The sequence below is a fragment of the Equus caballus genome, chromosome 18, assembly GCF_041296265.1.
Source record: "Equus caballus isolate H_3958 breed thoroughbred chromosome 18, TB-T2T, whole genome shotgun sequence".
Classification (NCBI taxonomy): domain Eukaryota; kingdom Metazoa; phylum Chordata; class Mammalia; order Perissodactyla; family Equidae; genus Equus; species Equus caballus.
In genome coordinates, this window is record NC_091701.1 from 19,100,913 (window position 1) to 19,116,590 (window position 15,678).

The following is a 15,678-nucleotide window of genomic DNA, read 5'->3' on the forward strand; positions in this document are numbered from 1 at the left end:
GCTGGCCCCCAACTTTAAACTTTTTAATAGGGAAAATTTCAAACATATGAAAGAGAAGAGCATAAAGGACCCCCGTGTGCCCACGACTCACATTTAACAATTGTCAATTTAAGGCCAATCTCATTTCATTTACACCCTCCCCTGGTCCACTATTTTGAAGCAAATCCTGAAAGTCATATTATCTGTGAGTGTTTCAATAGAGACTCTTTTAAAACATATACTTACTGCCATTGTAACTACTAATACCATTTCATATCTAAAAGTTAACAGTTTCTTAATATTAAGTATCAGGTTAGTATTCACATTTTCTAGGCTGTCCTGTAAGTTAAAGTTTATTTATTTGAGCTAGGTTTCAAGTCAGGACCATAAATTGAAATTGTTGGTATCTCTTAAGTCTCGTTTTAATTTTAGATTCTTTTCTGTCTCTTATTTTTGCTCTGTGTGATTTGTTTTTGAAAAAACTTCTTCATTTGCCTTAGAGAATTTGTTGTACTCTGAATTTTGATGATTCCATCTCTGTCTTGTTGTATAACCTGGTTTCCTGTCCCCTTGTATTTCCTATAAATTGATAGTTAGATCCGACGCTTGATCAGAGTCAGGTTTAGTACTTTTTTGCCTCCGGGATCGTATGATATGCTTCTGTCAGGAGGCACATTAGTGCCCGGGGTCTCTCTCTGTGAGGTTAGTAGCTGTTGATGATCAGTGCCTGGGTTCTTTAATTCATCAGAGGTTCCTTCTTAATCTATCAGGAATACTTCCATGAAGAGAAGGACTCCTCATCTGGTATTTGATTATTCTGAGAGTTCATAGAGGAAACCTTTATTTATTTCTCTGGTGGTTTCCCAGCATCTTCCACTGTGACGAGTATTTTGTTTGTTTCTTTGTATACTTGTTGATTTTTATCATCGTTATGAAGTCATTTATTAAACATATTTGATATGTTCACTCTATTCCAAGTATTTTCTTACTGGTTCTCAAATTGCCCTTTCTTTGGCCAGAGGGAAATAACGTGTGTTGTCTTCTGAGTCCTTTTGACATGACCCTGGTAGCTTTTAATAGTTCTTTTCCCACCTGGTATGTCAAGATCGTCCAGGTTCATCTTATACAATTTCTGCCCTAGACCTGGAATTAGCCGTTTCTCTAAGGACCCCTGGTTCCTCTTAGTGAGAAATAACGGTTAGAGACCACAGTCTCAGGGCCAAGGGTCTTTGTTGATACTGGATTTTTCTGGGTGCTGGAGATGTAACAATGAACAAAAAGACAAACGTTCCTCATTAAAGTTATGTTTTGTTAGAGGGATACTGACCAAAAAAAAAGTAAAATATATATCTTTTAGATTGTAGTGTCATAGAGAAAAATAAAACAGGAGAGGGGGCTAGGAAATCCTCCTGAGGAGTGATGGTGTCTGTTTTAGATAGAGTGATCAGGAGATGCCCAACTGAGAAGATGACAGGATAATGTATGAGCACCAATTTAAAGGAGGTAAGAGAGTAAGAAGTACAGGTATCTGGCAGAGGTATTTAGCAGGCAGTGGGAACAATAAGTGCAAAGGTCCTGGGGTGACAGTAATCTTGAGTGAGATTTTTGTCTATTTTGTTCATTGGTATAATGGTGCCTGCTACATGTATTTATTGAGTGAATGATTCTATTTAATGCATTTTAAAAAAATAGGTGATAGCTTTTTTGTTTGTTCTGAGTGAGTAACCTCTCCCAGCTATCACCTTTCTAATCTTGAAAAAAAATTATTGTAAAATTTGTACCATTAAAATCTGTTGAAACTTTAAGTTTGAGGCATGAAGCAGGGGCATTTTGAGCACTTATTAACCATGTTAGCGTCATCCTCTTTGATATTATATCTATGAGACAGTAGAAGGGATCAGATTAGACTGTTAGAGTGGAATGTGCCAATTATACTAGAAGGCACAGCTTTCTTGCCCATCTTTTATTCTCATTATCACTTAGCATTATGTGCCTGGATCTACACTTCAGGGAAAAGTGTGCATTAACAGAAAAAGGAACTCTATCCCTGGCCTCTAGAATGTCACCCTCTATAAATTGGGTTACTTTGGCTCTGGAAGTATCCTCCGTGTGGATGCAGACCCGATGGCCAGGTTCGCTGCTGTGTAGTGTGCCGGGGCAGTGTGCCTAGTGGGAGTTGGAACAAGAAGCATCTCTGTGCGTTATCCTGTGGTTGGCTACAGAGGAATTCATTTGCTGTCTCTTCTACGTAAAGGAAAACTGACGTTTCTCCTCCTACAGCAATTTGGGGTGGATTTTTAATCTCTATGATGTCCTCTCGTTAGAACCCCACTGGTTTTGTGGCACACTGAAAATTTACTGCAGTTTCTCTTTAAGTTCTGCCCCTTCCCTAACATTTTGAGCAAAACCAGCGTGGATCGCCTCAGTCCTTGGCGCTCTCTCTTGCACATGGTCAGTTCTGTGCTTTCTGTTTGTAATATTCCTGCATCTCGTGGTAGAGGGCAGCAGTACAGTATCATAGAAAACACTCGAAGCCCTGATTGCCTGTCTGCATCTACCTCCTGCCTGTGTGGCCTAGAGCATTCCCTGGAGTGTTCAGTCTGTTTCTGCTAACTGAGATCAAGGTAAATGCTGCCTTGCTAGCCTCAGTGTATTGTTGAAAGGTTCTCGTAAAAAGATGAAATGGATAACTGCCACATAAATGGAAGAGAGTATCATTATTGTGAATATCGTTCGTACTCAGTCATGTCTTTGATTAATTCACTTTTGAACAAATAATAATTGAGCACTGTGCACCAGGCACTGCTCTCGGGGCTGAGGAAAGAGCTCTGAACAGGCCAGTTGGAGTTTCTGTCCTCATGGAGCTTACATTCAGATGGGGCAGCAAACAAGAGCCAACCTAAAATATTTTCCGCAAGTAGGGAGTGCACCAAGGAATAATGAAGTCGAGGAAGGGTGTGGCCAGGTTAGTAGGTCAGAGAGAGCTGCTCCAAGGAGAAGCTGGAGTGTAGTGTGGAAGGAAGTAAGGGAGGGAGGCATGAACTGTCTTGCAAGAAGAGTGTTTCATGTGGAAAAAATAACCAATGCAGAAGCCCCAAGTGTAGGGTTACCAGGGAAAATACAGGATACCCAGTGCTATTTGAATTTCAGGTAAACAGTGATTTTTTTGGTGAGGAAGATTTGCCCTGAGCTAATATCTGTGGCAATCTTCCTCTATTTTTTCTGTGGGTTGCCGCCATAGCATGCCCACTGATGAGTGGTGGAGGTCCACCCCCCGGGAACTGAACTGGGGCCACTGAAGCAGAGTGCGCTGAACTTAACCACTAGGCTACGGGGCTAGCCCAACAATGATTTTTTTTTTTAAAGTATAAGTATGTGATAAATACTGCCTAGGACATACCTATACTAAAAAAATATCAGTGTTGATCTGAAATTCTAATTTAACTGGACCTCCTACCTTTCCCCACCCTAAATCTGGCAACCTTCTGAGTAGGAATGAGCTCAGCATGTAGGGCAGGGTGAGTGAAGTGGGCAGTGTAAAGGGTGAGGTCAGATTCTTTAGGATCTTGGTGTAAATTCTGGGTTTTATTGTGAGTGCAAGGAGAAGCCCCTGAGGAGTTTGAGCTCGTGTAGGATATGATCCAATTTGGGCTTTAAAACCATCACTCTTGCTCACAGAACAGATGGTTGGGCAAGATTTGCAAGCAGGGAGTTGTCATTACTGTCATTGCCGTTACAGTACTGCCACAGAGTAGGGCATAGGAAACCCTTTTGAAGGATTTTATAGAGAAGATTTAGGCAATAATACTCTAATATTGAAGACTAGACTCTGCTTATGGGACTGCAGAAACCAATGTCTGGTTTCTATGGATGTTGCATAATGATTAAGCACAGGGCCCCTGGGTGGGGACAGACAGCGCTTCAGTCCTCAGCTATGGGTCCTGCCTGTGCAGTGTCTTCCTCTGGCATGATAAGCGGCCTTTCCCAGAGGATTATTTGAAGACCAAATGAGACAGTGTGTGTAAAGTGCTCATCCTAGTGCATGGCTCATAGTACGGTATAGCTTTCATTCTTATCCTCCTCCTTCCTGGCCCCGCCCCCCAGGCACAGCCATTTCTAACAAGCAATTTCACAGAGTATCAGTCAGCTCAAGTGTTTGGTGCAGAGGACTAGTCTAGATAGCTGAACCACTTTCATGTGTAGACATCTTTTACCATTTGCATTTCCTCTTTGAAACTTTGGAAAGGGGAGTGGGTGGGGGTCAGAGTGGGTTAGAGAAGTCTTTTTTTTTTTTTTTTAAAGCATATCCCTTAATGAGTAACTTCCTGTGATATGTCATCAGTATAACAAATATCTGTGTCTGTATATATGTGTGTATATGTACATATGTATGTATAAGCATTGTATCAAGTGAATAGATAGCTATAGTCAACTGTGTTGTTTTGAAATGTAACCAACTAGCCTGACAGGATGATGTAAAATTATCTTTTTGAATCTTTCAGCGCAATGTAATTTTTAAGAGGTCACCTGGTCCTTTTGTAGATGAGAAAACCTGAAAGCCACATGGTGTGAGGTTATATGCCTAGTTGTTTATACAGTTGGGCCTAGAATCCATTTTTAGTCCTCTTTCCCCACTCAACAGCTCTCTTGTCCTCCACTAAACTTGGCCTTTAAGGTGGCTCTGACGTGTCCTGGTCAGGGAAGCGGCAGACCTCATGTCACGCAGCCCTGCTGCTCTCGGTGAGCTAATCTTGGCAAGTCCTCAACCCCTCTAGGTCATGACTCCTCACCTGTGACCTGGCAGCGGTACCCATGTCATCGGGCACTCCAGAGGGTTAAGGGATAGAATGCATGCAAGCTCATTTGTTTTTTCCCAGAGCCCTTGACATACTGTAAACCTTCAGTAAATGAGTGTATGCTTATATAATGTAACTCCTTTAAAAATTATTCTGTTAATAAATGTTCATTGTAAAAAAAATGATAATGTGCAGATTAGCATACAAACTACGGGAAAGAACCCATAACGTCATCATCCAGAAATAATCTCAGACTTTTCTTAATGTGTTTTTCTCATTTAGTTTTGATTGTGCTTCCTGTCTGAAAAATACGGCATGAAATTCTATATGTCAGTGATCCATTAGAGAAAAACACTTCACATTAATCGCGAGAGAAGAGGCCATAACCAAGCCCGATTGTTATTCTTGCGAAAGAACAGAGTGTTGCTACAGAGTTATGCCTAAATCCATGCATATATATGTTGAATCTCCTACTAGTTTCTGCAGAAATTTTATTACTTCTTTTTCCCCTTTCAATTCCAACTTGAGATGTATTTGTTATCTACCTGCAGTTTTTTTTTTCTTAAATATAATGAACTGTCCATTCTGTGGACCTGGAAGGTGTGACCTGGTTGAGCTCTGTTGAGGGACTTTGCTTTGATTCACGCTGCACATGATTAAGCTGCAAAACCTTCTCAGGTCAAAGGAGTTTAAATAAATCATTGGGAGGAGGGATGTCAAAAATCAAATTGGTTAATTTCATATCTCCTCCTTCAAGAAAAGTGATTTATAGGGCCCTCTCTGTGGAATATGCATTAATGTTCCAAAGATCTGACTTGGCTGGTCTTTTTCTGTTTTTGCTGCCTCTTCATTTTGTGGCCTGAGGCTAGTGCACTAAAAAGATTAGCTCCTATCGAAAAAGTTTTACCTTCGCATGGGAGGTATTGGTTCTGCTCCTCTGATTGTTGTGTGCGTGTTTCCGTGATCTCAGACGGTGTTCAGTTCTTAGACTTACTGTGCTGGTTTGTGAGCTGTTTTAAGGCTGTCCAGCCCCTTCCCTGGCACAGGGCTTGCTGCAGGTCTTGCCAGCTCACAGACGTCGGGCGGGGCAGGGTGGACAGTGGGAGGGTCCAGTGACACAGCCATGTGTGCCTGCTCTCAAGGCAAATACAGAATCCTGTCTGAGAGAGGCCACCAGGGGCCACAGTTGGGAAAGTGTGGCCAAGACAGTGGGCAAAGGAAGGTGACCACAGGCAGATGTAGGGCACTAGGGTTCTGAGAGGCAGGAGAAGAAGAGTGGTAAGAATGATTTGAAATAGAGCTTCCAGATCAGAACGTGGTGGCCTCATTCTGGGGTCCGCCTGTCTCAGTAGGGTGCTGGCCTGGGGGGTTAAACTCGGTCAAGGAGCCTGGGTGGATGAGACAGAAAACAAAGTTGGGGCTTAGGAGGTTGAGTTATTAGCCTTGAGCAAGATTTTCCCTGAGTGTTATTAATGACGCTCTTATTTAGGAAAATGTTGCTCATTTGAGAGCTGTTTGTTTCGGCACTTGGCACTGTTGCCAGTGCTGGCTCCCTTCCAATCCTGGTAATCCTCTGAGGTTTCCGAAAGAAATGTTTTTGTTTTTCCTTCTCCCCATGGAGGAATTGGTTTATGTATAATTTATTTTGTTATCCTATGACTGTGCACAAGAACAACCACCTTAAAAAACCACCATCCCCTTTCTGTGTCAGGATGTTCCTAATTGGTTTTTCCTCCATTACGACTGAATATGTCATGGTAAGATTTCTTGCTAAAACTAAAATAGACTGACAGTATTTTCCATACTTCAAGGATGCCCTTGAAGACTTGCCAGGTATTATCCAGTGATTTAGAGTAACAAAAACTGAGATAAATGATCAGTTTCAAAGAGGAATTAAAGTCTTGCCTGTTCTGTAGGGCAGTCGTATTTTAGAAGGTCACCTTGGACCGTATTTTCATTACAGGGAGTTTTGGAAGGTGCTTCTTAGAGTGGCGGAGCGAGGAGGGAATGTACTGTCCTTTGTCAATAGCTGGTCTTACTCACGTCTCTCCTCGTGGTTGATTTTCTTTATTCACAGTCTTGTTTCCTCTTTCTCTGTCATGCTGTTTTTGGGGAATTTTTCATCCTGACGTGTTGGTGTGTAAATTTAGTTAGTTATTCAGTGTGAGGTTGACTTCAAACCTGTACACTGCTTGCTCATCCTCATCCTTTTCGTGTGGGGTTGAAGGTCCGCAGTCCCTTTGAGGCCTTCATGTTATAAATAAGCTTTTTAGCAATGTTTTATTGAGTCTATTTACAAAAATTTAATTTGAATTAAATAATTCAGTCGAGTGTAAGAATACAAAGAACAGATGTGCGCAGTGGTGCTGGGAGCAGCTGAGGCTTCATCCACTCACAGGCTTCTTTTCTACTGGTTTCCCCTCATTTTTTGATTTGTGGAACTCCAGATATTGCCTTTCATGGTGATATCGCTATAAGGTCTCAGTAATTAGACTTGAGCATCCAAGGCAAGTTAGTATTTTCTTTTTTTATGAGTCAAACTCATTTCAACTCTCCTTCTGGGGAGCTCTTTGGAGTCCCTGAAGTCATTCACAAATATGGTGAAATCTAATTTCACTCCACAGGAAGAAAAAGGGAATATCGCACTTTTCCTGACCAGGGATCCCACCCTCCTGCAAGCTTTGCTGACTGCTTTCAGATCACTGCAGTGGCGGAGGGTTTTATGCAAACCACTCAATTATTTTTGGTCATGGTAAAAATCACCTTACATCAAGAGTCATTTCTAAATTAGTGAAACTGCTGTGTGTGTTTGAGAACTCATCCAGAGCAGGAGGGCAAAGACCATCTTGTCTGACTCTGCGTTATTGACCCCAAGGCTATGGTCTCACACACGCTCCTGCCGTCTCAGTGACCCTCCGTGGACATTCCCCACCGTCTTGCTCTGTTCATTTTTACAGGTCCACCTGGCCATAGAAAGATTATTTCCAATGGCTGTTTATTAGCCATCTTTAAAGTCTCATTATATATTAGCAAGTGAGTGACACGCTATCTTGGAATTGTGTGATTAGCTTGAACAAAGAAGCCAGACATCAATATTATTCAATGCATTTTTCATCTTTCCTTTACTAGAAATTTTGGATTTGCCTAATTTCCTTGGGTAACCTTTGTTTGAAGTAATTCCTATAAAATCTGCTGCCTTTCTTTTTTTCTTTCCTCCTCCCCCTGACTCTCTATAGTTCATCGACAGAACAATCCATCTTCCAGAATGGCTCTCACTAGATCACGGAGGGTTTTTTTTTCCCTTTTTCCTTTCATCTCTTTCTCCGATAGGTTTTACCATCTTATTCCTTGAGATAGTATGAAGTGAACAGCGAGAAAATGAGGGAGAGCCTTGATCAATTGGCCTTAAACTGTCAGCCGCGTTCCTAATTCCGAGATGAGTGATTCAGTTCTATGGCTTGGATGCCATGCTGTTTCCTTTCCAGACGTGCCACAGCAGGTAATGAATCGTACCTGTCCTGGTCCTGAGTCTCAGAGAGGCACCTTTACATTCTCAGTCCCCTGCGGCAGTGTTCAAAGTCTTTCACCTTTCTGCTGTGAGACCCGCCTCTCCTTCTGGTATAAAAATGTGAGGATTAAATGATTCAGGAGTCACTCGCTGTAAAGCACTGTGGAGGACAGATGTATAATCATATGCTCCTTGGGACCTTTGCTGATTATTCTTTCATCTGAAAGGACATCTGTCTCTGGATTGCTGGCTAACAGTGTGTGGGGGTCTGACTAAAAATAATCATAACCTACTTAAGTAAAGAGTGTATTGTGAGCCAGACACTGTGCTCAGTGCGTTGTGCACACGTTAATTCATTTACAGATGAACCAGTAGACTTAGTGTCTCTGATTTATGTTTTTCAGGTTGAAAATTGGTGTCCTCATTTACCTTGGAGAGCAAAAAATCCCGTCGAAGAAGCTGATGACTATTCAGTGGTAAGTGATTTTGGAAACCTCTTTCTAGGCTTGTGATTTGGGTCTGATGCCAAGTGATACATGTGGAGTCTTCTGGAAATGCTAGCTGTAATCTGAAATGGTGGTAAACGGAAGAACTTCTGTCCCCAGTCCTTTGGAAATGTGGGTGACCAAATCAGTCAACCACTTAGCATGTATTTATTTATTCAGCAGTTCTCTGAGAGTTCTCAAGTCATCAGCTGCTGATATGAGTAAGACCTGGTGCTTGATGTGGAGGTGCTCAGTGATCTAATGAGGGTGATGGTTGTAAGTAATGACCATACCTGTGTCAACACTGGAACACAGGCCTGTGGAAATTAATGAGGAGCTGGTGATCTCAGCCTGCAGGGGTTAGGAGAAATTGCAAAGAGAAGCTGGCACTGGAGCTGAATTTAAAATGATGAGTGAATTCATACTAGGTCAAGGAGAGAAAGATGTCTCTGATGTGAGGGGGAAAGGTGTATGTGCAAGAGCTTGACATTTTCAGAGAGTAGAGCATGATTCAGTGGTCAAGGCCATTGGGGTTTGGATCAGCTGAGGTGAAGATGAAATTGGAAAGGTAGGTAGGGGACTGTGAAAGGCTTTGTATGCCACATTAAAAGCTTAAGTCTTCATTCTTTAGACCAGGGATCAGCAAGCTTTTTCTGTAAAAGGCCAGATAGTAAATATTTTCATCTTTCCAAGCTGTAAGTTCTCTGTCACGATTACTCAATTCCGACCTTGTAACACAGAAGGCAGCCATAGACAATACATAAATGAATGGGTGTGGCTTTGTTCTCATCCAAGCTTGTGTACAAAAACAGGCAGCAAGGAGGATTTGGCCCAAGAGCCATAGTTTGCTGCCCTTTCTTAGATCATGGGAATCTTGGGAAATGGATGACTCAAGGCGGAGCACGATCAGATGAGAATTCAGGGTGAACTGTGGTGACTGCCAAAAGATGGACTCAGCACGTTTTAGATGTTATATGAAATAAATACTAGTGTTGGTATTTTTCTTTGTTATTTCAGTCACTGGTTGTATCCAGCTATATTACAAAAATGTTCCTCCTGACTTTTAAATTATTCTGGCTTGAATTTTAAATTTTATTCAGTTCTGGTAGGAAAATGTTATTCCTGGCTTTTACATTCCCTAGAAAATAATGAACTTTTGTTGGTTTGGACGGGGACCAAACTGGAAGAGGAGCATTTATTTTCCTACTTAACTTTGTAGATGGAATGAGGCTTTTTGGCAACCTACGCAATACCAGGTAGCTTGTAAAGAGTTGACTTCAGTTTTCCCAAGACTCCGCTGCCCTGAAGTAGATTGAAGTGGCCGGTAAATTGGGGTGCAGAGAATTTCAAGGTACATCAAGCATACTCTTGTAAAAAAAAAAAAATGCATTTTAACATAGCTCACAGCTTTGCAATGACTGTGCTGCCTTTCTCAATTTCTAATTTTTTAATGATGTGCCTTATAGGAGATCAGCAGTTGGGGCCTTTTCTTCCGTTACGTAAAACTGAGCAGCAGACAAGACTCACTTTGAAGCCCTGTATTTAATTGACTATCTCTTTCAAGTTTTGAAATGTCACATCGTGAAGACCATTATGCTTTCTGCCTTTTTATCTTCAATTCATTTTTATTAACTTTCTGTTTCTAGGCGAAAATTCGTAAGGATTTTAATCTTCTCTACAGTATGATGAAAAAGCATGAAGAATTCCGGTGGATGAGACTGCGGATCCGGCGAATGGCTGATGCCTGGATCCAAGCAATCAAGTCCCTGGCAGGGAAGCAGAATCTTGCGACGAGAAAGCGGAAAAAAGTGGGTTTCTAATTAATTCAGTTCGGTTAGATGCCAGTTTTCTTTGAAGATTTGATTTTGCTTGGAAACAAGACTAAGAGAAATGTCATGTCTCAAATGATATTCCCTCAGGGTGAATCTGTTCAGTCTCTTGTACAGCCATTTTTGGGTTTTTCCTTTCCCCAATTACAATCATCTTAACTTAGCAGGGACCAGCACACATGTTTCTTGGGGGAAGCCAAGCAGAATATCTGCCTGTAAAGATTTTCCTTTGAACCATCTGACTGTCACTCTCAGTGGTGTCAGGAAACTTAATCTTCTTTTCTTTACCTGAATAAAACCTTTGAGAACTTCCTGGTACCTCATTGTGATAATTTCATGTTTTTGGTATTTGCCAATTCTGGGCTTTGGGCCACTGGAGAGTTCCATTGCTGCTCTGTTCGGTTGGTGCTTTTGCTTATGTTCTGAGAGAGAGATACTATAAATTAAACTTGAGCCCGTTTGTTTCAAGTTCATGAGGAAATGCTTGGTTAGAAACCTCTAGAATATCCCTGAGCGTGGAAGTTCTTATACCCTGTTAGTTAGAGATTAGCTGGCCATGGGTTTAGCTTAACTATTCTGATGATGAACAACTGAGCAAAGTAAACAATCTGTTCCTGTATCTAAAAATAGATTAAAAATGAGTCTGGTAGTCCTAATTCAACTAGTTTGATATCCTCAAACAAGAAAATACAAATACACTGGCAAAACCCCAAATCACAGTTGATGGATCAGTTTTACTTAGATGCCTGGAGTTTATGAGACAGCAGGACTCAACGTCCTGGCACCCTGCGGTCCTCTAGGGAAGAATATGTGGTCTGAGATGTGGGTGGACTGTAAAAAGAAATGAAGAGCATTTCTATGTAATACTGTGGAGTAACGTCCAGGATGTCTTGGTCGGTGAAGAAATGTTAGGTGGAGAATTGTGAAATTTATTTTTAAGGGGAGAGAGAATTGATCTATCTATATCTATATATACATGTATACGTACAGATACACATATATACACACATATATAGCATGTATATAGTATACATATATGCTTCTTGCTTGTTTTTTTTTAAATGGGGTGATAAGCCATAAAATTAAAAATAAAGGAGATGGATGGTGGTGATGGTTGCACAACAATGTGAATGTACTTAACGCCGCTGAACTGCATACTTAAAAATGGTTAATAAGGTAAATTTTGTGTTAAGTGTATTTTACCACAATAAAAAAAGAAAAGGTCAAATAAGGTACAGGAGGGAATAGTATAGAGGCAAGGGGTATAGAAACTAGATTTCTCTGAATATATCTGTCTTTGTAGGTTTGATACTGGAATCATTTTACATAAGTGTAAAAGAAAATTTAATTACCAAAAAAAAGCAATACCTAAAAATCACAAGGAATAGGAAACACATGAACCAACCACATATTCGGTTTTATGCATCTTTCAATATCATTTCTGCTAAATGGTATAAGAGGTTCTTGGAAAAATGGCTGATTAAGGTCTGAGACAGAAGTTGTGCATGATGAGCTTGGAACATCTTGTCATACCAGAGAGCAAAGAAACTAGCAAAGACTACTAGGATTATGTCAGAAGAACATAGGAGCCAAGTTGAATAGCCTCTCACTGGCCAAGATGAGACAGTTTGATCATCAGTAAGAATAGTAACTACAGTTTATTTTGAAACACATCCAATATATTTATATCCATGACTTTATAATGACAATATATATTTTTAAATCCTCATTGGTTATCATTACAGTGTACTAGAGAACAAATCTATTATTTTGGAAACTGGTAAAAAAAAGTGGAAAGAATCAAGTATTTACCAGGTGTTTCCTGTGTAAACCGTACTTCAGGGTAACCAAATAGTTGACAACAGGTAGTTTCTCTTGATAGAAGTATTCCTGCTAATAAATGCAGAAGGAATGACAGAATATCACCATTTTGCAACCGCTGATGGATTAATGCATCTAGTTAATGATCATCAGTAGCTGCTAACATCACAGAGCAGAGACACACAGATATTATTCCCACCAATGGAAGTACCCAGCGCCACCTATGAAGTAGTATTGCCAAAAAAAGTAAATATGAATATGATCATGTCTGCAGATCTAATTACTAATTTACCATAAGCACAGGGGACAGAAGAATCTATAATATAATCAACAAAATCCAGAATGTGAGAGTCTCTGCTGGAAATACAACCCAATTTCTTTGTAATTTGATAAATTACAGGCTCCTCCTTCCCTAAAAAAAAGGATAATCGGAGACTAGTATAAGTTAAAGAAGGCTAAGAGATATATAGGTAGTTATAATTTATGCACTTTGACTTCTGACTCGAACAACTGTACTTAAAAAAAAGAATCAGGGGCAGTTGAGGGAAATGTAAACCTTAACTGGATTTTGGATAATATTAAGGAATTAAGAGCTATTTTAGGAGGGATAGTGATGTTATGGTTATTTATCTATTTATTTATTTTTGAGGAAGATTAGCCCTGAGCTAGCATCTGCTGCCAATCTTCCTCTTTTTGCTGAGGAAGTCTGTCCCTGAGCTAACATCCGTGCCCATCTTCCTCTGTTTTATATTTTATATGTGGGACGCCTGCCACAACATGGCTTGATAAGCGGTGCGTAGGTCTGTGCCCGGGATCTGAACTGGCGAACCCCTGGCTGCCGAGGTAGAACGTGTGAACTTAACTGCTGCACCACTGGGCCGGCCCCATTTTTAAATACGGTTATGTTTTTAAAATATTTATGTCTTTTAGAGATACACCCTGAAATATTTACAGAGGAAAGGATGTGATGTCTAGGATTTGCTTCCAGATAAGCTGGAGGAGTTGGGAGAAAATGAGAGGTTTAGATTAAATAAGATTTGTCATAAGTTAACGGTTGTTGAAGTTACATGATGACTACATTGGAATTGACTATATTGTCATGTCTGCTTTTGTATGTGTTTGAAATTTTCGCTGTTAAAAGCTTAAAAACATTCCAGCTGTGGAAAAAACCTCAATATTGTTAAAAGATATTTTATTGTCCTGGCTTACTCTCCCTTAAAATCTGACTTTCCAAATATCTCCCGCTTTTTAAAAGCAGGATTATCTGTTTATAACTCATGCTCATAACTGTCCCAAGGGAAGTAATGACTTTTTTCCTCTAAAACAACAATGAAAAATCATTTCCTTTCTTTCTTTTTACCTTCTAGAAAAACTGCTTACCCCACATTGAGAACGTAAACATGCCTTTAGAATTGGTTGATGGGTTTTTGGTATGTGACTGAGGAGTTTGTCCTTGGTTCAATGGGAATCAGTAAATGCCCCTTCTTTGCTTTTTTTCAGGTCCTTGTGCACCTGGGACTCCTGACGAAGGAATCTGGATTTAAGATTGCAGAGACAGCTTTCAGCGGTGGCCCTCTTGGTGAATTAGTTCAGTGGAGTGATTTAATTACATCTCTGTACTTACTGGGCCATGACATTAGGATTTCAGCTTCACTGGCTGAGCTCAAGGAGTAAGGAGATTACTTTTCAATTTTAAAATCACAATACAAAAAAGAAATTGTAAACTCTTAAAGCCCTCTATTAGTGTGTAATTTCTTGTGGAGGCAAATGAAAGTGATAATTCACTAAACAGGAGATAAGAAGATTATTTTCAGGAGCTAAATACATACAGTGTGAAAAGGATAATATGTTTTCATTGTATCGACAGGCTCCAGAGGCTTCATAAATGAATGCCAGAAAATTCAAACTAAGGAGCTTATTCTTTGCTATTACAGGTGCTTCCAACATCTGCAGCGCAAAACATTATTGACTTTCCTAATTCCCTGTCTCTTGCTGAAATTCATACCATTCCCTACTCAACATCCAGCTTTCCAAATCTTAAGACAGGGCAGGTTCCTGTTGACAATTTAATTTGGATAGAATGAATTTCCTGAAAGCCCTGATCCCATCCTTTTTCAATTAGCCAACTTTCAACTCTGGGTCTGTTAACTCTACCTGGGTTTTCTGTTTCACTCAAGTTTACTTGGAGCTCCAGCCCTCTCTTAATCCCTTTTAGGTTCACACAGCTGGCTAAGCAGGAATACTTAGATCCTCTTCACTCCTTTTGGATAACTGCCCACGGAGACTTTCCACCCAACAGCCAAGGTGGCATGGTGCAATATGTCAAATGTTCCAGAAGAAATACCTTGAATGAACATTCAGTAGATGGAAAGGGTGTTAATACAATATATGTCCTACCCTATTCCATCTTTATTGTCTAAGACATTGATGGCCAGAGAGGTCACTTGTGTTAGGTATGAGGTCTGTACCCGATTATGGCAGTGTTGAGAGGAAAGCAATAATATCAGTAAGATAATATCGGCTATCGTTTGTTAAATGATTTCAGTATGCCAAAACTGCAATAAGGGCTTGAGTTACAACAGTAGGATCAACAATTATGACGACTATAATATTGACAATGACTATTAACAGCTAACATTTGTTGAGCACTTACTGTGCATCAAATACTAAGCATTTTCCATGTTTTATCTTTAGTCCTTAGCACAAACCTGGAAGTAGGTGCTGTTGTTTCCTGCATTTAAAGATGAGGAAACTGAGTTTCAAGCCAAAAATGAGTTGTTCAAGGTCACAGGGAGAATATGTGGGAAAGGCAGAGTTTGAGCCCGCTGTCTGTCTGACTTCACAGCCTGTGCTCTTGACCACAGTACTAGATTGCTCCTTTCAGATCTGGATTAACCTCAGGTCTTCTGAGCCCTTAATCACCACCCTTGTCCTTTTGCATCCTGCCTCCTGTGGCCTTCCTCCTGCTTGCTTTACAGCACGTTGGATACACAGCCTATGAAGTGGATACAGTCGGACTTTAGCAGTCATTCTTCCAGTGCCTCCTCTGGGCTGGTTCTTGCTATGGGATATGCAGAGATGACCTGCATGTGGTCAAGGAGATGCCAATCTTTTGCTAATTACAACTGATACATTGCATAATAATTACATTAATTGCAATGTGATTAGTACTAATTGAGGTGTGGGTGCCAAAAATGTAAGCACAGGCAGTGCAGAGGCTGTGCATATTGTTCACCACTGTGTGTTCAGCACCTAGAACA

At 40.5% G+C, this 15,678-nt stretch overlaps 1 protein-coding gene and 1 long non-coding RNA gene across 8 annotated transcripts in view; one reads left to right on the plus strand and one right to left on the minus strand.

Moving 5' to 3' along the window:
• The window catches only part of LOC111768886 (uncharacterized), a 48,240-nt gene extending 42,392 nt beyond the window's left edge, over positions 1 to 5,848 (minus strand). For 2 of the 3 annotated variants that reach the window (XR_002801511.2, XR_002801512.2), the window contains exon 1: positions 5,683 to 5,819. This is a non-coding gene — a long non-coding RNA (uncharacterized lncRNA). Of the gene's footprint in view, positions 1 to 5,682 lie in introns of all 3 variants that reach the window. The other variant, XR_002801510.2, reaches the window with a different exon arrangement.
• Positions 1 to 15,678, plus strand: part of MGAT5 (alpha-1,6-mannosylglycoprotein 6-beta-N-acetylglucosaminyltransferase) — a 330,917-nt gene that overhangs the window by 194,197 nt on the left and 121,042 nt on the right. For all 5 annotated transcript variants that reach the window (XM_070240751.1, XM_014732437.3, XM_070240750.1 and 2 more), the window contains 3 exons: positions 8,688 to 8,759; positions 10,415 to 10,576; positions 13,919 to 14,088. In XM_070240751.1, coding sequence (XP_070096852.1) covers positions 8,688 to 8,759; positions 10,415 to 10,576; positions 13,919 to 14,088 — 404 coding nt within the window. The remainder of the gene's footprint in view (positions 1 to 8,687; positions 8,760 to 10,414; positions 10,577 to 13,918; positions 14,089 to 15,678) is intronic.